The 23,107-nt window shown below is 45.8% G+C and overlaps 1 protein-coding gene across 2 annotated transcripts in view; it reads right to left on the reverse strand.

The window, feature by feature from the left end:
* dock5 (dedicator of cytokinesis 5) overlaps window positions 1-23,107 on the reverse strand; it is a 222,736-nt gene that overhangs the window by 148,185 nt on the left and 51,444 nt on the right. For both annotated transcript variants that reach the window (XM_072266712.1, XM_072266713.1), the window contains exons 2-4: window positions 19,428-19,511; window positions 7,022-7,062; window positions 5,257-5,312 (exon numbers count right to left, since the gene is read on the reverse strand). In XM_072266712.1, coding sequence (XP_072122813.1) covers window positions 5,257-5,312; window positions 7,022-7,062; window positions 19,428-19,511 — 181 coding nt within the window. The remainder of the gene's footprint in view (window positions 1-5,256; window positions 5,313-7,021; window positions 7,063-19,427; window positions 19,512-23,107) is intronic.

Consider the following 23,107-nt stretch of genomic DNA (forward strand, 5'->3'; position numbering starts at 1 on the left):
AGTCTCTGACTGTCCACTCATTCTATGCATCAAGTCAGTGCTCATCCTCCTTCGCTCAGAGAGAAAAGCCCTAGATCACCCAACCTACGCTCATAAGACATGCTCTCTAATCCAGGCAGCATCCTGGTAAATCTCCTCTGTGCCCCCTCTAAAGCTTCCACATCCTTCCTATAATGAGGTGACCAGAACTGAACACAATACTCCCAAGTAACCCAAAATGCTGGTGGAACTCAGCAGGTCAGGCAGCATCCGCATGGAAAGGAATGAAGTGGCAACGCTCCAGGCTGGGACTCTTCATCGGGACTCTTCCTCCCCATAGACGCTGCCTGGCCTGCTGAATTGCTCCAGCATTTTGTTCATGGTACTCTGGATTTCCAGCATCTGCAGAATCTCTCCAAGTGTGGTCTATACAGGAGTTCATGGGTCATGAACTCAATCCCCAATTAATGAAGGTCAACACACCATGTCCTTCAAAGTATGACAGATTTCCTCCCTGGAACTCCATCAGCAGTTACTATATTCCGATTCATTCCTAGTCTTTGCTTGTCCTTGATTAGCTTTGGTAGTGTAGCGATTAGTCTGATCCTATTACAGCTCGGGGCGTCGGAGTTCAGAGTGCAATCCCAGCATCCTCTGTAAGGAGTCTGTATGTCCTTCCTGTGGAATGTGTGGGTTTTTTCTGGTTCTCCAGTTCCCTCCCACAGTCCAAAGACGTATCGGTTCGTAGGTTAACCGGTCATTGTAAATTGTCCTGTGATTAAGTTAATTTGGGGGTTGCTGGGCAGCACAGCTTGTTGGGCCGGAAGAGACTGTACTGCGCTGTATCTCTAAATAAATTAACTTAATTTGTCAAATTAAAATTCCCAGATGCCATGGCGAGATTTGAACTTGTCTCAACAGGGCAGGCCCCTCAATACTAAAACCAGAGATTTAACCACAAGGCTGTTACACCCATTGAAATGAGGAAAAGCAAGCTAAGGTCTATTCTCTGAAACCTGCACTACAGGGTGAGGCTGGGGAGCCACCGATTGAATGCAGAGAACTCCAAAGAGACTCACTGAGGTTTGGAAATCGGTGGCAAGTAATGAAGGTGGGGAATTATTTCACCCAGACAGTGAGTCTCTTGGGGTAAGCCACAAGGAAAAATCTTTGAACCCAGAACACTATGGGCCATATTCTGTACTCCTGTGCACTTGTCTCTAACTGTATATTTTTTTGCACTAATGTCTTGCGTTTCTCTGTTTTTGCCCCTTCAATGTCTTGTATAACTTTATATTCTGTGTGATGTCTCTGCTAACGTGTCTGTCATGCTGCTTCAATCAAGTTGGTCTTTGTACTTGCGCCTCACTGATAGAATCAGAATTGGGTTTATTATCACGGACACACAGAAGACTCATGCAGTCACAGAACTCCACAGCCAGAAACAGGCCCTTCAGCCCATCTACTCCATGCCAAACTATTATTCTGCCTTGTCCCGTCGACCATACCCCTCCCATCCATGGATCAATCCAAATTTCGCTTAAGTGTTGAACTCGCACCTGCATCCTCCACTTCTGCTGCTTCCTCGTTCCATAGTCGCACCACCCTCTGAGCGAACAGCTTTCTCCCTCAGCTTCTCCGTAAACATTTCACCTTTCACCCTTAACCTACGACCTCTAGTTCTAGTCTCACCCAACCTCAGAGGAAAAAGCCTACTTGCATCTACCCTGTCTATACCCCACATAATTTTGTATACCTCTATCGAATCTCCCCTTTCTCCTACACTCCAGCAAATAAAGTCCTAACTTATTCAACCTTTCCCTCTGACTCAGGTCCTCAAGGCTCTGCAACATCCTTGTAAATTTTCTCTGCACTCTTCCAAATTTATTGATAACTTTAGAAACTTAGAGAAACACTGAGAGACCCGACATCTAACCAGGTTCATTTCCCAGTACCAAATCAAGTACAGTCTCTCCTCTTGTAGGCTTATCTACATATTGTTTCAAGAAACCTTCCTGAACACACCTAACAAACTCCACCCCATCTAAACCCCTTGCTCTAGGGAGACGCCAATCAATACTGGAGAAATAAAAATCTCCCACCACAACAACCCTGTTATTATTACATCTTTCCAGAATCTGTCTCCCTATCTGCTCCTCAATGTCCCTGTTACTATTGGGTGGTCTATAAAAAACACCCAGTAGAGTTATTGACCCCTTCGTGTTTCTAACTTCCACCCACAGAGACTCCGCAGACAATCCCTCCATGACTTCCTCCTTTTCTGCAGCCATGACACTATCTCTGATCAACAGTACCACGCCCCCACCTCTTTTTCCCCCTTCCCTGTCCTTTCGGAAACATCTAAAGCCTGGCACTTTAAGTAACCATTCCTTCCCCTAAACCTCTGTAATGGGCACAACAGCACAGCTCCAAGTACTGATCCACGCTCTAAGCTCATCCGCTTTGTTCATGATACTCCTTGCATTAAAACAGACACATTTCAAACCATCAGTATGAGCACATCCCTTCTCTATCAGCTGCCTATCCTCCCTCTCACACTGCCTGCAAGCTTTCTCTATTTGTCAGCCAACTGTCCCTTCCTCTGTCTCTTCAGTCCAGTTCCCACCCCCCCCCAGCAATTCTAGTTTAAACTCTCCCCAATAGCCTTAGCAACCCTCCCTGCCAGGATTGTAATGGGAGATAAGGAGATGGCGGAGGAACTGAACGAGTATTTTGCATCAGTCTTCACTGAGGAAGACAGCAGGATACCGGACACTCAAGGGTAGCAGGGAAGAGAAGTGTGCGCAGTCACAATTACGACAGAGAAAGTACTCAGGAAGCTGAGTAGTCTAAAGGTAGATAAATCTCCCGGACCAGATGGAATGCACCCTCGTGTTCTGAAGGAAGTAGCTGTGGTGATTGCGGAGGCATTAGCGATGGTCTTTCAAAAGTCGATAGATTCTGGCATGGTTCCAGAGGACTGGAAGATTGCAAATGTCACTCTGCTATTTAAGAAGGGGGCAAGGAAGCAAAAAGGAAATTATAGACCTGTTAGCTTGACATCGGTGGTTGGGAAGTTGTTGGAGTTGATTGTCAAGGATGAGGTTACAGAGTACCTGGAGGCATATGACAAGATAGGCAGAATTCCTTAAAGGAAAATCCTGCCTGACAAACCTATTACAATTTTTTGAGGAAATTACAAGTAGGCTAGACAAGGGAGATGCAGTGGATGTTGTATATTTGGATTTTCAGAAGGCCTTTGACAAGGTGCCACACATGAGTCTACTTAACAAGATAAGAGCCCATGGAATTACAGGAAAGTTACATACGTGAATAGAGTGTTGGCTGATTGGCAGGAAACAGAGAGTGGGAATAAAGGGATCCTATTCTGGTTGGCTGCCGGTTACCAGTGGTGTTCCACAGGGGTCCGTGTTGGGGCCACTTCTTTTTACATTGTACATCAATGATTTGGATTATGGAATAGATGGCTTTGTGGCTAAGTTTGCTGACGATACGAAGATAGGTGGAGTGCTGAGGAAATGGTAGATTGGAAGAATGGGCAAAGAAGTGGCAAATGAAATACAATGTTGGAAAGTGTACGGTTATGCACTTTGGCAGAAGAAATAAACGGGCAGACTATTATTTAAATGGGGAGAGAATTCAAAGTTCTGAGATGCAACGGGACTTGGGAGTCTCGTACAGGATACCCTTAAGGTTAACCTCCAGGTTGAGTCGGTAGTGAAGAAGGCGAATGCAATGCTGGCATTCATTTCTAGAGGAATAGAGTATAGGAGCAGGGATGAGATGTTGAGGCTGTATAAGGCGCTGGTGAGACCTCACTTGGAGTACTGTGGGCAGTTTTGGTCTCCTTATTTAAGAAACGATGTGCTGACATTGGAGAGGGTACAGAGAAGATTCACTGGAATGATTCCGGGAATGAGAGGGTTAACATATGAGGAACGTTTGTCCGCTCTTGGACTGTATTCCTTGGAGTTTAGAAGAATGAGGGGAGACCTCATAGAAACATTTCGAACGTTGAAAGGCATGGACAGAGTGGATGTGGCAAAGTTGTTTCCCATGATGGGGGAGTCTAATACGAGAGGGCATGACTTCAGGATTGAAGGGCGCCCTTTCAGAACAGAAATGTGAAGAAATTTTTTTATTCAGAGGGTGGTGAATCTATGGAATTTGTTGCCACAGGCGGCAGTGGAGGCCAAGTCATTGGGTGTATTTAAGGCAGAGATTGATAGGTATCTGAGTAGCCAGGGCATCAAAGGTTATGGTGAGAAGGCGGGGGAGTGGGATCAAATGGGAGAATGGATCAGCTCATGATAAAATGATGGAGCAGACTCGATGGGCCGAATGGCCGACTTCTGCTCCTTTGTCTTATGGTCTTATGGTCTTATGATCTTATGATATTGGTCCCCCTCGGATTCAAGTGCAACCCATCCTTATTGTACAGGTCATGCCTGCCCCAAAAGGGGTCCCAATGATCCAGAAATCTGAATCCCTGCCCCTTGCTCCAATCCCTCAGCCACACATTTATCCTCCATTCTATATTCCTATACTACTTCCCTGTAGGTAGGTGACCAAAACTGCAAACATTACTCCACATTTGGCCTCACCAACTTCTTAGCCCAACTCCTGGCAACATCACTTTAAAGTTTCCCTGCACTTTTTCAAACTTATTGATATCTCTGCTATACCTAGGAGAACAGGTAGATGCCGTGAAATTTGCTGTTTTGTGGCATCAGTACAGTGCAATACATAAAACATACTATAAATCACAATAAGAAAAATAACATGTACAGCATAGTAGTTAGCATAACGCTTACAGACCCATCCTAAGGTCAGGGTACAATTCCCACTGCTGTCTGCAAGGAGTTTGTACACTCTCCCCATGACCATGTGGATACTCCTGTTTCCTCCCACAGATGCAAGGATTAGGGTTATTAAACCGTGGGCTTGCTGTGTTAGTGCCAGAAGCTTGGTGACACATAGACATTGAGACCATAAGACACATCAGCAGAATTAGGCCATTCGGCCCATCGAGTCCACTCCGCCATTCCATCACGGCTGATTTATTATCCTTCTCCGACACCATTCTCCTGCCTGGCAGGATGTGCCAGCATGTCTTGGACTTGTTGCAAATGACGCTCTTTGCTGCATGTTTTGACATACACGTGACAAAAATAATTTTTAATCTTTCCTTGGATCAGGGAGCTGGTGGCTCTCTCCATGATAAAATCCGACCCTCAGGGCTCCCGGGGTACTCACCCTCCTCCTTCCACCGTCGTCTCCTTCAAATGGATGTAGGATGCAGGAAAGACACCCTGTGAGGCCGGGGGGGGGGGGGGGGGGGGGAGAGCAGACGTTGGTTGATATCAGATCCACACCAAATACTGAACCCCAATCACCCTCTTTCTCTCCGTCAGCTCTGCAACCACAACTCTCACTCGTGAGGCCAACCCTCACCTGTAGCCTCAGATATGGAGGCATAGAGGTGATTGTTCATGGGGTAGAGTCACAGCAGAGATGTCCACCTGACACCCCTGGGTGACTAAAGTGCTGGTCAAAAAGTAATAAAATTAAAAAATGAAAACAATTAATAATAATTAATAAATAATAATGGGCTATGTTCATATCAGCCTTCAACCTGACAGTATGAACATCAATTTTTCTGGCTACCAAAAAATCGTTATCGTTATGTGCCATGTCGTATGACTTGGGCGATCGTGGTCTCTCCATGACCATGACTGTTTTTGGCAAATTTTTCTACAGAAGTGGTTTGCCATTGCCTTCTTCTGGGCAGTGTCTTTACAAGATGGGTGACCCCAGCCATTATCAATACTCTTCAGAGATTGTCTGCCTGGTGTCAGTGGTCACGTAACCAGGACTTGTGATGTGCACCAGCTGCTCATACGACCATCCACCACCTGCTCCCATGGCTTCACATGACCCTGATCAGGGGGCTAAGCAGGTGCTACACCTCGCCCAAGGGTGACCTTCTGGCTAGCGGAGGGAAGAAGCACCTTACACCTTCTTTGATAGAGATCTATCTGCACCCCGTCACCCGTGTACAAAGTACAAAGGAATTAATAGGAGATATTCGATGATAACTGAGGAAGGAGCTATCTGGGCTTAGCATCACTGATCTCCCTCCTGGCACTTATCCCTGCAAACACTACACCTGCCCCTACAACTCCTCCCTCACTACCAATTCAGGGCCCCAAACAGTCCTTCCAGTTGAGGCGACACTTCACCCGCGAGTCCGTTGGGACTCCTCGATATCGGGAGACCCAGCACAGATCGCAGGACCGCTTTGTTGAGCACCACCGCTCTGTCTGCTGTCTGTGTCCTCCACTCTACTGCCACGATGAGGTCAAATTCGGGTTGGAGGAGCAATACCTCAGGGATCAGCTCCAACCTGATGGTTTCTCTGGCCACTGGCAATTTCTCCACCCTCCCCCCAAACTCCTTATTTTACTATTCAATATTCTAGTTACCTTCTCACCATTTCTCTTCTCCTGGGCTGCCCATTTGGTGCCCCTCCTCCTTCCCTTTCTCCCATGGTCCACTGTCCTTTCCTATCAGATTTCTTCTTCTTCTTCAGCCCTTTGCCTCTTCCACCTATCCCCTCCCATCTTCTTACTTCATTCCCCTCCCCCTCACCTGGCTTCACCTATCACCTGCCAGGTTCTACTCCTTCCCTCCCCCCACCTTCTTACTCTGGCCTCTGCCTCCTTCCTTTCCAGTCCTGATGAAGGGCCTCGACCTGAAACGTTTATTCCTCTCCAAAGATGCTGCCTGGCCTGCTGAGTTCCTCTGCATTTCCAGTATCTGGAAATCTTGTGTGTTTAGTACCTGGAACTTTTATTACTATCGAGGGCTGCCCCCAGCACATCCTCGGATTGTGTTGGTTGTTAACACAAACAACACGTTTCATTGTATTTTTCAATGGACCTATTGACTAATAGATATATCTAATCTAATATTGTACCCCAGTATCAATACCACATCAGTAAAGCAAAAGACAGCCTACCTTCTTTGATTTGTTCCGAAGACAATATCCCCTGTACCAACCTGCGAACAAAATACTGGCCATTATTAATATGAACAGTTATCACCGTACCATCTTCAGGCTCCGGAATTGGCATGGATAACTTCACCCACCTCAAATACTGAACTGATTCCACAGCCAACAAGCACCGCGTTCAGGAACAGTTTGAAGATTCAAAAGATTTAAAGTGCAGTTGTTATGAAATTATGTATACAGTATTCAACCCTGAAATTCGTCTTCCACACAGACAGTCACAAAACAAAGAAGAATCATGGAACCAGCCCATGCAAACAAAAATATCAAGCATCCCTCTCCCCACGTGCAAAGAAAATCGTGGAATTGGCAACCCAAAAATGAGTGAAAATGCAGAATATAATAACACAAAATAAACAAGCATATTCCAATACAGTTCAGTTATTGCCTTTCAACTATCAGGCTTCTGAACTGGCGTGGATAACATCACTCACCTCAACTCTGAACTGATTCCACAACCTACAGACTCACTTTCTACACCTCACCTTCTCGTTACTGTTTTATTTGTACAATTTGTCTCCCTCTGAACATTTGGTTGTTTGTTAGTCTTTGTTTACGTGCAGTTTTTCATAAATTCTATAAGTTTCTTTATTTTCCTGTTCCTGTCTGTAAGAAAATGAATCTCGGGGTTGTAGATGAAAAGGGGAAGCCTTTTAGGACCGAGATGAGTGAAAACTTCTTCACACAGAGAGTGGTGAATCTGTGGAATTCTCTGCCACAGGAAACAGTTGAGGCCAGTTCATTGGTTATATTTAAGAGGGAGTTAGATAAGGCCCTTGTGGCTAAAGGGATCAGGGGGTATGGAGAGAAGGCAGGTACAGGGTTCTGAGTTGGATGATCAGCCATGATCATACTGAGTGGCGGTGCAGGCTCGAAGGGCTGAATGGCCTACTCCTGCACCTATTTTCTATGTTTCTATGGTGACATTTATTTATCTATTTTTGTACTTACACAGTTTGCTTGCTTTTGCACATTGGTTGTTTGTCAGTCTCTATGTGTAGCTTTCCATTGATCCCATTGCATTTATAGAGGGGAAGCACATGGGAGGCTTTCGATAGGCACGTGAATGGAGGAATACGGTCGCTGTGTAGGTAGGAGGGATTCGTTGTTGTGGGGTGTTTTGATTCACTAGATGACACAACACTGAGGGCCGAAGGGCCTGTTCCTGCACTGTACTGTTCTATGTTCCTTGTTCTACTGTGAATGCCTGCAAGAAAATGAATCTCAGGGTCGTATATGGTGACATTTATTGATTTATTTATCTATTATGTATGTATGTGCACAGATTGCCTTCTTTTGCACATGGGTTGTCAGTCTTTACGTGTAGTTTTTCATTGACTTGATCGTATTTCTTCATTCTGTGAATGCCTGCAAGAAAATGAATTTCCGGGTTGTATATGGTGATGTATTTATTTATTTACCTGTTTATTTATTTTTGTATTTCCACAGATTGTCTTCTTTTGCACATTTGCTGTCAGTCTTTGTGTGTAATTTTTCATTGATTCTATTTGTATTTCTTTGTTCTACTGTGAATGCCAACAAGAAAATGAATCTCAGGGTCGTATCTGGTAAATTTACATCTGCCTTGATTTTGACTTTGTACCTGGTCTCCAGGCCAACACGTTTAAGCTGCCATCTCTACATGTCTACATTCACCACCAGAAAGTCATCAGACATGCCCGTGGCCCCACTGAAAGTAGTTAATGTTAACCTCCTCACACCTCCCTCCGCTCCACAAATCCTCTGCCGCCATTTTCAAGGGTGGCAAGGTGGTGCCAGCTAGGACAGCAACTCAGATTCGATCCTGAACTCAGGTGCTGTCTGCATAGAGTCTGCAAGTTTCCCGGTGATTCTGTGGGTTTCCACAGGGTGGGCCAGCTTCCTTCCACATCCCAAACACGCACGTGATTGGGAAAGGAGGAGGGAGCGTCGACTCAGACCATGAGAGGCCTGCGTCGGGCATTTTCATGGCTTAGAGGGATATCGGCCAAACACAGGGAAATAGCTGTCTGGGGTTAGTTTCAAAAATACCTCGTTGCCAATGTTATGTTTTGTAACTTCAAAACATTAAACTAATTCAAGGGAAGATGTGGAAGTCTGAAATGTGAGTCTTTCTCCGAGTATACTTTAAGCAAGGTGCATGTGTATCATGTGGTAGTGTGATAATGTATGCAATTCATGTATTTTTACATACAACCCGTAACGAATTATTTAAACGAACAAGAATGCTAAAACAAACAGTATGCAGTATATACAAGATTACTCAGGCCATGCTCTCTTCTCGCTGCTGCCTTCGGGAAGAAGGTACAGGAACCTCAGGGCCCTCACAACCAGGTTCAGGAGCAGTCACTACCCCACAACCATCGGGCTGTTGAACCAAAAGGGTTAACTTCACTCGCCCCTTCACTGAAATGTTCCCACAACCAAAGGGCTCGCTTTCAAGGACTCTTCATCTCATGTTCTCAATATTTATTCTTTATTAGTTTATATCATTCTTTCTTCCTTTTGTATTTGCACAGTTTATTGTTTTCTGCACTCTGGATGATCTTTCATTGATCCTGTTTGTAGTTACTATGGTGACATATATGTACTTTGATAATAAATTTACTTTGAACTTTGCATTATTGAAATATTAAATACACAAGAGACACCCAATTCAGCATGGCTGTCTGACTGAAGAGCCCTCTCCCTGCTCTGTGTAACACTACACAGTACGGATTGGTACAAATTTATTATCAAAGTATGCATACGTCACCATATACAACCCTCAATCATTTTTGCAGGCATTTACAGAAAAATAAATACAGACAATGTGTCAGTCCTTATTTATGTAACTCTATAGCATTTTATTTTCCTGTAAATGCCTGCAAGAAAATGAATCTCATTGATCCTGTCAGTTATTATTCTATAGACTTGCTGAGTATAAAGAAGCTCAGATTATATATGGTGACACATACGTACTCTGATAATAAATTTACTTTGAACCTTGTAGCAAGCCCATACAGCCTAGTGTTCTGTGGTGACTTTTGTGTAAGTGCTTTGGCAATAAATTGACTTTGACTAAGCAAAGACTGAAGACAACCAAAGCGCAAAAGAAGACAAACTGTGCAAATAAATAATAGTACTGAGAACATGAGCCATCGAGCGTCCTTGACTGCCAGTCTGTAGGTTGTAGAATCAGGCAATGAATTGGACACAGTAAACTGCCCCCAGTGTGAGGGTGAGGGGTGGGAGAGTACAGCACAGGAACAGGCCAGCCAGCTATTACGGCTGTGCGGAGCACGACGCCAACTTAAACAATTTCCGTCTAGCTACACGAACCATTTGCACCAGTCCCAGCACATTGATACGTCTGTCAAAAAGCCTCTCAAACATCACTACCTTATCTGCCTCCACCACCACCCCTGGCAGTTTGATCCACACACCCACCACTCTGTGTAAAAAAAAAACATTGTGTATTTAATATTTCAATAGTATTTCAGTAATCTTGTAGGCAGTGCCTATAAAAAGTATTCACCCCCCCCCCAAGAAGTTTTCATGTTTTATTGTTACAACATTGAATCACAGTGGATTTAATTTCGTGGCAAAGTGAAAACAGATCTTTACAAAGTGATCTAATTTAGTTACAAATATAAAACACAATATAATTGATTGAATAAGGATTCATTCCCTTTAATATGACACACCAAATCATCACTGGTGCAGCCAATTAGTTTTAGAAGTTAAAGTGTCCTAGCTATATATAAATCTGTGTATGGTCAAAGTGTTTCAAATGATTGTAGTAAAAATACACCTGTATCTGGAAGGTCCAACTGCTGGTGAGTCATGATCCTAGCAAAAACTAAACCATGAAGACAAAAGAACACTCCAAGCAACTTCGTGAAAAGGTTATTAAAAAGCACAAATCAGGAGATGGATACAAGAAAATTTCCAAGTCACTGAATAACGCTTGGAGTACAATTTAGTCGATCAAGAAATGGAGGCACAACTGTAAATATGCTTAGAGCTGGCCGTCCTCAAAATCTGAGTGACCCTGCAAGAAGGGGACTGGTGAGGGAGGCCACCAAGAGACCCATGACAGCTCTGGAGGAGTTACAAGCTTCAGTGGCTGAGATGGGAGAGACTACACATACAACAACTGTTGCCCAGGTGCTTCACCAGTCACAGCTTTATGGGAGAGTGGTAAAGAGAAAGCCACTGTTGAAAAAACTCACATGAAATCTCGGCTGGAGTTTGCCAGAAGGCATATGGGAGACTCTGAAGTCAGCTGGAAGAAGGTTCTATGGTCCGATGAAACCAAAATTGAGATTTTTGGCCATCGGACTAAACACTATGTTTGGCGTAAGCCAAACAAAGCACATTATCAAAAACACACCATCCCTACCATGAAGCATGGCGGTGGCTGCACCATGCTGTGGGGATGCTTCACTGCAGCAGGCCCTGGAAGGCTTGTGAAGGTAGAGGGTGAAATGAATGCAGCAAAATACAGGGAAATCCTGGAGGAAAACCTGATGTAGTCTGCAAGAGAACTGTGACTTGGGAGATCTGTTCTCCAGCAAGACAATGACCCCAAGCATAAAGCCAAAGCTACACAGGAATGGCTTAAAAACAACAAAATTAATGTCCTGGAGTGGCCAAGTCAGAGTCCAGACCTCAATCCATTTGAGAACTTGTGGCTGGACTTGAAAAGGGCTGTTCACTCATGATCCCCATACAATCTGACAGAGCTTGAGCAGTTTTGTAAAGAAGAACGGTGAAAAATTGTAGCCTCCAGATGTGCAAAGCTGATAAAGACCTATCCACACAGACTCAAGCTGTAATTACTCACCCCCTACTGACTTGAAGGGGGTGAGTAATAATGCAACCAATTATCTTGTATTTAATAATTGTAATAAATTTAGACCAATTTGTAGAAATTTGTTTTCACTTTGACATGAAAGAATCCTTTCTGGTGATCAGTGTCAAAAAAGCCAAATTAAATTGACTGTGATTCAATGTTGTAAAACAATAAAACATGAAAACTTCTGGGGAGGTTGAATACTTTTTATAGGCGCCATATATATAGTCTGATTAAATATTCCTGTATGTCTAAATAATTAATTAGTTATATGTATAAATATGTGAATTGAAGATGTCGTCATCATGTGATGTGTATGCACATTGCTTAAAGTAAAACATAAATTTGTACTCCCATGTCTTCCTTTGAATTAGTTTAATGTTTTGAAGTTGCAAAACTCATCATCATTAAACTTTCCCCTTCGCACCTTAAAGCTAGGCCTTCTAGTATCTGACATCTCCACCCTGGTAAAAAGACTCTGACAATCTACCCTGTGCACACCTCTCATAATTTTATAAATCTCTTTCTGGTTGTTATTTTCCTGCTGTTTGTGAGGTCTTGCTGTGTATTTACCAGTGTGGATCCCCCACTAAGTACAGTCTTATATTTTGTTGTAAAGTGCCTCTCGAGTCCCATACTCTGGAGATACACAACATCGGCCTAACTGGAGCAAGAGTTTAGAGCTATGGGGTCCTCAGAACTTCTGAAAGTGGGCTGTTCTCCAGTCCTGATGAAGGGTTGCAGCCTGAAACATTGACTGTTTATTCTGCTCCACAGATGCTGCCCGACCTGCTGAGTTCCTCCAGCATTTTCCAGTCATCCCACCCTGCAAAAACTCATCTCAGGGAGGTAGCACCATCAATTTGCGGGAGACTCCCGGAACTTCTGGGAGAGGTGGGATGTCTGCAATAGAGTAGCTCCTTAGCAGCTGGCCAGCTAGTTTAAATAACGTTAGCTATGCTAATGAATGAATGACACCTGTTAATAGCTATGCTAATGAACGAATGACACTTGTTAAACTCACCTCAACATGTCTTTTACAGTCTTAACCCACCATGGGCAATAGAAAAGTCACTGTTGCAAACAGTGCAGCGAGCAACACTGTCATTATTTTGACCCCTATTAGGCAGGGGTACACTTTAGTGTAGTCTGGGGTGATGTACGTTTCATATTTTCTTTTTTTGGAACACTCTGCCATGGCGTGCTCTCTCGCTTTCTCTCTCTCGCGCTCACTCTCTCGTGGTCTCTCTCGTGGTCACTCTCTCACGCTCTCTCTCTCTCTCTCTCTCTTGCTCGCTCTCAAAAAATTGATTTCCGGGATATTGTATATAATTTGCAGGCACCAGGGAGCCACTATTAATATGCGGGAGACTCCCGGAACTTCCGGGAGAGGTGAGATGTCTGATTTTCTCGTATGTGTTGTTCTGTGTGACGGAGAGCACTCAGTAGATGAACTCTTATCCCCAACACACATGCACAGCCTAATCATTCTGCTTTCATTGTGCTGAGTGTAGGCATAGGGCATATCAGCCTCTTCCCTGATAAAGTCTCATGAACAGTCTTAAACGGAGCTGATGCACTTGGGTTGGCTTTATGGCCTTTCCAGCCAAACACGGCGGAATATTCTATTTACTTAGAAATGAGGATGTGTAAATGTGTACATATTGTTTGTATACTGGGTTTAATGTAAACACTTCTGTTTATTTTGTAGTGTGATTGTAATTACATTGTGTGGTGCATCATACTCCAATTCACGTGCCGTCTTAAGTTAACTTTGTTGGTAATTAAAGATGCTATGTCCTGGTGCCTAAAACAACGGGACTCTTCGCTTCTGGGAGAGACGTCGGGCTGCTCGGAGTTCACACCGGACAAAAAAGTATTGTGTTTTCTGGTGGGTATCTTTTTGCTAATATTGACAGCTTTTTTCACTATTTTGTAAGTTTGATTTTTGATGCACCAAATAAACACCTTTGCACAAAAGTGGTAAGTGACTCCAGCCATTTTATTCTTTAACCCATGCATCTAACATTCTGGGTTTCCAACTTCTGCAGAATCCCTTGTGCTTAGAGTGGTTAGAACAATCACTTCACAGTGCCGTCTGTAAGATCGGGGTTCAATTCCTGCCGCTGTCTGTAAGGACTTTGTACACTTCCTTAAGAGTCTGTAGAGATTCTGCATGACATCTTTTGGTAAACCATGCATATAGGTTGTAACTGGGTTACCTGTCTGGACACACCTGGACACGCCCCTCTGCTGACTGCTCCTGTGGCTCCTCCCACAGAGCCCTGAATAAAGGCGATTGTGTCACTGCTCCTCCCTCAGTCCAGGACAGACTCAGCATGGACGAGGACGCATTTTACTGTTAATAAAAGCCTTTCAGTATTTACTCTACTTCCAGTCTTTTGGAGTAATTGATAGTGCATCACATCTAAAACTGAGACAACCTTCCAAAAATGCGTCGTGGAGAGTGTATTGCCTGGTACGGAACAACCAATGCCTTTGAACAGAAAATCCTACAAAAGGGAATTTGGCCCAGTACATCACGGGTAAAGCCCTCCCAACCATTGAGCACATCCACATGAAACGCTTTCAGAGGAAAGCAGCGTCCATCATCAGAGATTCCCACCACCCAGGCCATGCTCTCCCCTCACAGCTGTCATCAGGAAGAAGGTACAAGAGCCTCAGGACTCTCACCACCAGGTTCAAGAACAGTTACTACCCCTCATCCATCAGGCTCCTGAACAAAAGGGGATAACATCACTCACTTGCCCATCCATTGAGATGTTCCCACAACCAATGATCTCACTTTAAGGACTATCTTGTTATCTCATGTTCTCGTTATTTATTGATATTTTCACTTGCACAGTTTCTTGTTTTCTGCACTCTGGTTGATCTTTCATTGATCCTGTTATAGTTACGATTCTATAAATTTATTGAGTATGCCCTCGGGAAAATGAATCTCAGGGTTGTTTATGATGACATATATGACTGTGATAATAACATTTACCTTGAACTTTGAATGCCCTCGTCTCATTGCTACCATCAGGGAGGAGGTACAGGAGCCTGGTGACAATAGTATACTTCGACAATAAATTTTACTCAGCACTTTGATGACTATGTCAGTTTTCTCCAGGTACTCTGGAGTCTTCCCACATTCCAGAGACATACGGGTTTGTAAGAGGTAGTGAGATGTTGGCATGTCACGTTGGTGCCGGAAGAATAGCGATGATTGTCGACTGCCCCTTGCGGAATCCTCACTGATTTGATTTAACGCAACTGATGCATCTCACTGTAGGTTTCAATGTACGTACATGTGACAGATTAAACCAATATTTTCCTTTCTTGTTCCCAAGATGTGCTGACTCTCGCTGTGCTGGCCCGCATCCTTCAGAACTGGTGCATGATTTCCTTCTGCTTCGTACATTTCTGAGTACATTAGTCATCTGTAAGTTTTGGCACACTACCTGGGATATCCAGGGGTACTCACACTGAGGTGTGGCATGCTCTCTCTCCTGCCCACACACACAGTCATCGCTCATCACAAAGATGCAGAACGTGTGGCGTTTAACGAGGCTTTTCAAATTTAAGTTTGCAGTGGGATCACATTACCACAATCCTGGTCTCATCACTAACTCAACCATGCTGTGGATACACCCTCCATCCAATGTATTCCTCGCCTCTGTTCCTTTGGTCAGTTTTAAACCATAAGATATCCGAACAGAATTAGGCCATTTGGCCCATCAAGTCTGATTCATTTTCCCTCTCAATCCCATCCTCCTGCCTTCTCCCCATAACCTTTGACACCTTGACTAATCAAGAACCTATCAACCTCCACTTTAAAGATACCCAAAGCAACTTGGATCCGTTTCAGTTTGCCTACCGGTACAACAGGTGCACACCACATACCATCTAATTGGCTCTTCACTCAACCTTTCCAACCCTGGGACATCCGGACAACACAGACATACGTCAACTACAGCTTGGCATTCAAGACCATCAGCCCCTCAAAACGAATTCAATAAACTCCAAGACCTTGGCCTCATTACCTCCTTGAGCAATTGGATCTTTGATTTGCCCACTTGCAGACCCCAGTCAGTTCGGATTGGCAACAACACCTCCTCCACAATCTCCATCAGCACAGCTGCACCACAGGGCTGCGTGCTTCTCCCCCGTCCCCCTGCTCTACTCACTTCGCACTGATGACTGTGTGGCTAAGCACAGCTCTAATCCCACATTCCAAGTTTGCTGACCACTGTCGTAAAGTGGCGATGAATCAGCATGTAGGAAGGAGATTGAAACTCTGTCCGAGGGTGTCACAGTAGCAACCTCTCACTCAGTGTCAACAGGACCAAGGAACTGATTATTGACTTCAGGAGGACGCCACAGCTCCGTGAGCCAGTCCTCATCAGAGGACGAAAGGTGGAGAGGGTCAGCAACTTTAAATTGCTTGGTGTTACTATTTCAAAGGACCTGCCCGACCCAGCACAGCTGTGCAACTGTGAAGAAAGCAGAGCAGTGCCTCTACTTCCTTAGGAGTTTGCAAAGGTTCAGTACGTCACCTAAAACTTTGACAAACTTCAATAGATATGTGATGGGGAGGGTACTGATTGGCTGCATCACGGCCTGTTCCTGAACCTGGTGGTGTGAGTCTGGAGGCATCAGGTCCCTGGTGGGCGGGTGATGACAGCGTGTCATGCCGATGTGCTTAATGGTGGGTCGGCTTTACCCGGGAAGGTCTGGGCCGTATCCACTACTTTTTGTAGGGCTTCCCCTCAAGAGCATTGGTGTTTCTGACACGTGGGTCCATGACCTCCTTTTGCGTCAAGATGATGCCACCCGCAGGGTGGAGAGCAACACCTTGTATTCCGTCTGGGTGGCCTCCAACTTGATGGCATGAATATCTATTTCACCTTCTGGTAAAAAAAATTCCCTCCCTCTTCTACTAATCCTCACTCTGGCCTCTTACCACTTGGCCGGTGCCCTTCCACCTTGCTTTTCTCCTGTGGTCCACTCTCCTCTCCTATCCTATCAGATTCCTTCTTCTCCAGCCCCTTACCTTTCACACCGACCTGTCACCTTCTAGTGATCCTCCTTTCCCTCCCCCCACCTTTTTATTCTGGCATCTTCCCCCTTCATTTCCAGTCCTGAAGAAGGATCTTGGCCCAAAACGTCAACTGTTTATTCATTTCCATAGATGCGGCCTGACCTGCTGAATTCCTCCAGCATTTTGAGTGTGTTGCTTTGGATTTCACCTCGGCTGATCCATTTTCCCTCTCAGACTCAATCTCCTGCTTCCTCCCCATATCCCTTCACGTCCTGACTAATCAAGAATCTATCAGCCTCTGCCTTAAATATACCCAGTGACTTGGCCTCCATAGCCACTTGCGGCAATGAATTCCACAGATTCACCGCTCTCTGGCTTAAGAAATTTCTGCTTGTTTCCGTTCTAAAAGGACGCCTCTCTATTCTGATGCTGTGGCCCCCACCCTAGGGAACATCCTGTCCACATCCACTCTATCTAGACCTTTCAACGCCTGATAGGTTTCAGTGAGGTCACCCCTCGTTCTTCTGAATTCCTGCGAGTACAGGCCCAGAGCCATCAAGTGCTCCTCACATGACAAAGCCGGAATCATTTTTGTGAACCTCCTTTGAATGCTCTCCAGTTTCAGCACATCCTTTCTTCGAAAAGGGGCCCAAAACTGCTCACAATACTCCAAGTGAGGCCTGTCCAGTGCTTTATAAAGCCTCAGTCTTACATCGCAAACAAGAGAAAATCTGCAGATGCTGGAAATTCAAGCAACACACATCAAAGTTGCTGGTGAACGCAACAGGCCAGGCAGCATCTCTAGGAAGAGGTACAGTCGATGTTTCGGGCTGAGACCCTTCATCAGGACTCGGCCCGAAACGTCGACTGTACCTCTTCCTAGAGATGTTGCCTGGCCTGCTGCGTTCACCAGCAACTTTGATGTGAACAGCTTTGTGGAACTGTCTTGTTCTCACAGTTCTAGAATGACATCTTCTTCCTCTACTCCTCCACCTAAAGTGTGGGAAGGGGACAGGGAGGAAGAAGGGATCATTCCTACTGCTGCCTGTAAGACAGGGAGTTTGCACATTCTCCCTGTGACCACGTGGGTTTCCTCTGGGTGCTCTGGTTTCCTCCCACAGTCCAAAGATGTACCGGTTGGTGGGTTAATTGGTCGTTGTAAATGATCCTGTGATTAGGCAAGGGTTAAATTGGGGGCTGCAGTCTATTCCAAGCTGTATCTCAATAAATCAATGCATGCATATAAAAAATCTTTGTGGTCTGGTGAATTAGGTTGCACTCCAGCCAGCAGAGGGTTAAGTGTCAGGCCCACGAAGTCAGCTCAGAATGACAGCCGTACACGCTGGAAAGCAGCCAGAGGAATAATCACACCACAGATGCCTCGCACTTGCAGGGCCCCACATCCCTGATCATTCCCATACGGACTGGGACTCCCACTAGCCGAGAGGAAACATAACTCACTCCCAAAATTCCCGGGAGTGACTGTGGGCGGGGCCATTCCGCAGCCAATCACCTTCCGGCATGCTCCCACTCGCATGAAGTCACAGTCCATTCATTTGTACCGGGACACTGCCAAGTCGGGATAGAGTAACTCGCCCTGTATCTGCTGAAACGGTTCTTTCACAAACATTCTCCACGAGTGAGGCTGGCCTCCCACTGCCTCATTATAATTTCCAGTGTTTCACACATTCCCCCCTACCATCCCTACATGAGACGGGCGAGGAACAGGAATAAGTAACACATTCCAAGGAATAGTGTCCCTCTGGGCAGGTCTGTGCAGGATCAGTCTGGGAACTTTCTAAGTACTGGTATGTAACCAGAGTGGATAATGCTTTGTAAACCAGAGTTCAGAGGCAGTACCTCTGTGTCTGTGAGTGAATGCGTCTCGGTATGCATGTGTCTGTCTCTGTGTCTTTGCATGCGTGTGCGTGTGTGTGTGTACATCTGTCGGTCTGTATGCATACTTGTCCGTCTGTGTGTCTTTCTGTCTGTGTGTGTGCATCTATACGTGCACAGATGTGCCTAGCCTGCACGTGTGTGTGTGTGTGTGTGTGTGTGTCTGTGTTTGAGTCTTTCTGTCTGTGTTGGAATGTGTGTGCATCTACACGTGCGTAGATGTGTCTAGACTGCACGTGTGTGTCTGTCTGTCTGTCTGTGTGTTTAGCCTGCATGCCTGTGTGTGTGCAAGTATTACTCTGTCTGTGCGTGAGTGAGTGAGAGTGAATGTGAGTGTGTGAGTGTGAGTGTGAGTGTGTGTCTGTAAGCACGTAGATGTGCTCAGTCTGCATGCCTGTCTGTGTGTGTTAGATGTGTTTGTACAACTGTCTATTGGTGTGTGTACCTTTATCTGGAAGGACACACCCTCCCATCCCAGTGGGCCAGCCAGTGGCAGCCATCAACAGCCCTGTAACCCTTGACCTCAGCAACAGGGGCTGTGGGACACCGAGGCGCCAGCAAGAAGATCTGTCACCAACCTTCGCAGGTTTCCAGGATGTGCACTGTGTCTCCCACCTGGAGTGATAGTTCCTGCTCTTGGGAGGCATCGTAGTTGTAAATAGCTGCAGAGATAAAGAGAAAGGCGTTAGCTTCCATCTCTGGTGCCCAGCATTACCCCCTGGTGGGAAGAGCCACAACCTCACATCCCCAGGGTCGCCAGTTCAATACCGACCACCAGCGTTGTGTGTGAGGCGTTTACATCTCCTCATGAGTTTCCTCCGGGTGCTCCCTCGGTTCGGTGGGATGATTGTAAATTGCCCCGAGTGTGTGGAAGAAGGGCAACGTAACAGAATCAGAATTAATATGTCATGAAATTTGTTATCTTTGCAGCAGCAGTACAATGCAATACATAGTAGAGCAAAAACATGAATTATGGTAAGTATATAATAAACAGTTAAATTAAATGAGTAGTGAATAGAATAGAGTATATGAATAGAAATAAAAAAGTAGTGAGATAATGTTCATGGGTTCAATGTTCGATTAGAAATCGGATGGCAGAGGGGAAGAAGCTGTTCCTGAATCACTGAGTGTGTGTCTTCAGGCTCCTGTACCTCCTCCCTGATGGTAGCAATGAGAAGAGGGCATGTCGTGGGTGATGGGGGTTCTTAATGATGGACGCTGCCTTTTTGAGGCATCGCTCCTTGAAGATGTCCTGGATACTATGGAAGCTCGTGCCCCTGATGGAGCTGACTGAGTTTACACCTCCCTGCAGCTTATTTCGATCCTGTGCAGTAGCCCCCCACCCCCCATACCAGACAGTGATGCAGCCGGTTAGGATGCTCTCCACGGTACATCTGTAGAAATTTGCAAATGTCTTTGACATACCAAATCTCCTCAAACTCCGAATGAAATATAGTTCCAGATCCAGGCCATTTGGCCCATCGATCTGTTCCATCATTCAATCATGGCACCTGGGAGGAGTAGAGGGAAATAAAATGTGAGGGCAGGGTTTTTGCAAATGTATGGTCTTTTCTCCTTGGAGCGACAGAGAATGAGAGGTGACCTGATAACGGGGTATAAGATGATGAGAGGCATTGACCGTGTGGATAGTCAGAGGCTTTTTCCCAGGGCTGAAATGACCAGCACAAGAGGGCACAGTTTTAAGGTGCTTGGAAGAAGGTTCAGGGGAGATGTCAGGGGTAAGTTTTTTACTCAGAGAGTGGTGAGTGTGTGGAATGGGCTGCCGGTGACGGTGGTGGAGGCGGATACAATAGAGTCTTTTAAGAGACTCCTGGATAGGTACATGGTGCTCAGAAAAATAGAGGGCTATGGGTAACCCTAGGTAATTTCTGAAGTAAGTACAGCATTGTGGGCCAAAGGGCCTGTATTGTTCTGTAGGTTTTCTATGTATGGTTGGTAGCTGGCACAGTCAGTGGGCCATATTACTCACAGACCAACCGGTCAGTGACTAAGAATCCCATATCGCTCTAGACCAGGGTGACCAACCTTTTTATGCTATAGACCAATGTCATTAAACAAGGGGTCTGTTGCCCCCATGTTGGGAACCCCTGGCAACACACACAAAATGCCGGAGGAACTCGGCAGGTCAGGCAGCATCCATGGAAAAGAGTGAACAGTCGACGTTTCGGGCAGAGACCCTTCCCCAGGCTCCCTATGCTAACCTTTCCTAAGACGCTGCCTGGCCTGCTGAGTTCCTCCAGCGTTTTGAGTGCGTTCCTTTCCTAATAATGAGGGGCCGCCCCAACCCATCTGGTCGATAATTTCCTCGCCCTACCAACCGCCGAGGTCCTCTAGCAGACTGCGTGCTGACCTAAGCACTGTCGTTAATCGATTATTCCAGCTGGTGTGAACCATCCCCCGGCCTGTTGTGCCTTTTATCCTGCTGGTGACCTCACCCTTTTGTCTCCTGGCTTGTGTACACCTCCCCATGGCTCCAACCTCGGCTTCTGTTAATCACCACAACCCTGCCCCTCCTCCACTAAATCTGGCATTCCGTCTCTCCACCCTCTTCCTCCTCCTCCTCCTCATCTCTCCTGTCTGCTCTCCGCCCCTCCCCCTTCCCTGCATCTTAGGATTTCTTTTATCACCGTCTTCCTCCGTTTGCAATGTAGGGTTTCAAATTTAAAACGGTAACTGTTTATCTCTCTCTGTAGATGCTACCTGGCCCACTGAGTGTTGCGTGTGCGTGTGCGTGTCTGTCCCTTGTACCCGTGTTGGTGCACGTGTGTTCCTGCTCGTGGATACGTAACTGAGTGTCCGCCTTTCTCCTTCTGACTCTGCTGTGTGTGTTGTTTCACGGCCTGGGTGTGTGTGTGTGTGGAAGAGAGAGAGACAGAGATGACAGAGAGAGAGAATTAGAGAGAAAAAAACGAGACAGACAGAAAGAGAGGCAGTCACTATCTCTCTCGTGTCACTATTTCTGTTCCTCTCTCTCCCTGACCCTTCTCTCTCTCTCTCTCCCTCTCTCCCTCTGTCCCACCCACTCCCCGTTCCTCTCTCTCTTGCCCACATACACTCTTTGCCCCTACCCTCTGTCCCATCCTCCCCACCCCTCTCTGTCCCACACCCCCCCCTCTCATTTTAACTTTATATTTACTTGAATGTTTAAGTTTTTCTGTCAGTTATTTAAAAATGGCTGAAAGGCCTTTGAGGTCCATGAGGGCAATGGACAGCGGGAGGCCGATCTTCTTCAGCAGCCTCTTTGCCTGTCAGACGGCGACCACTCTGCCTGTGACCGCAAGAAGCTGCAGAGAAAATCACAGGAGATTCTGCAGATGCTGGATATCCAGAGCAACTCACACAAAAGGCTGGAGGACCCCAGCAGGTCAGGCAGCATCTATGAAGGGGAATGAACAGTTAACGTTTTGGGCCGAGACCTTGGGCTAGAAATTGCAGAGAGTTGTGGACACAGCTCAGCACATCATGCTCCTGTGGACTCTGTACTTCTCGATGCCTCAGTAAAACAGCCGGAGTCAGAGACCCCAGGCATTCTCTGTCCTCCCCAATCCCACAGGATACAAACGCCTGAAAACTCATACCGTCAGGCTCAGGACCTGCTTCTATCCCATTGTAACAAGATGACTGAATTGTCCCTTTGAACAATAAGATGGACACTTGACCAAAAATAATTTTATTGTCACTGACGTATGCCAGGAAATTTGTTGTTCTGCAGCAGCAGTACAGTCATCATCATCATGATGTGCCATGTGGTATGACATCATCGTTATGTGCCATGTGGTATGACATCCTTATGTGCCGTTGCGTATGACGTGGGTGATCGTGGTCTTTCCATGACCATGATTGTTCTTGGCAAACTTTTCGTTTGCCATTGTCTTCTTCTGGGCAGTGTCTTTACAAGACGGGTGACCCCAGCCATTATCAATACTCTTCAGAGATTGTCTGCCTGTCAGTGGTCACGTAACCAGGACGTGATATACACCGGCTGCTCGTACGACCATCCACCACCTGCTCTCATGGCTTCACGTGACCCTGATCGGGGGCTAAGCAGGTGCTACACCTTGCCCAAGGGTGACCTGCAGCGGAGGGAAGGAGCATCTTACACCTCCTTTGTAGAGACATATCTCCACCCTGCCACCAATAGCAGTACAGTGCAAGATGTAAAAATTACTACATAGAACCATAGAACACTACAGCACAGAAAACAGGCCATTCAGCCCTTCTAGTCTGTGCCGAAACT

The sequence above is a fragment of the Mobula birostris genome, chromosome 8 (genome assembly GCF_030028105.1).
Source record: "Mobula birostris isolate sMobBir1 chromosome 8, sMobBir1.hap1, whole genome shotgun sequence".
Taxonomy (NCBI): Eukaryota; Metazoa; Chordata; class Chondrichthyes; order Myliobatiformes; family Myliobatidae; genus Mobula; species Mobula birostris.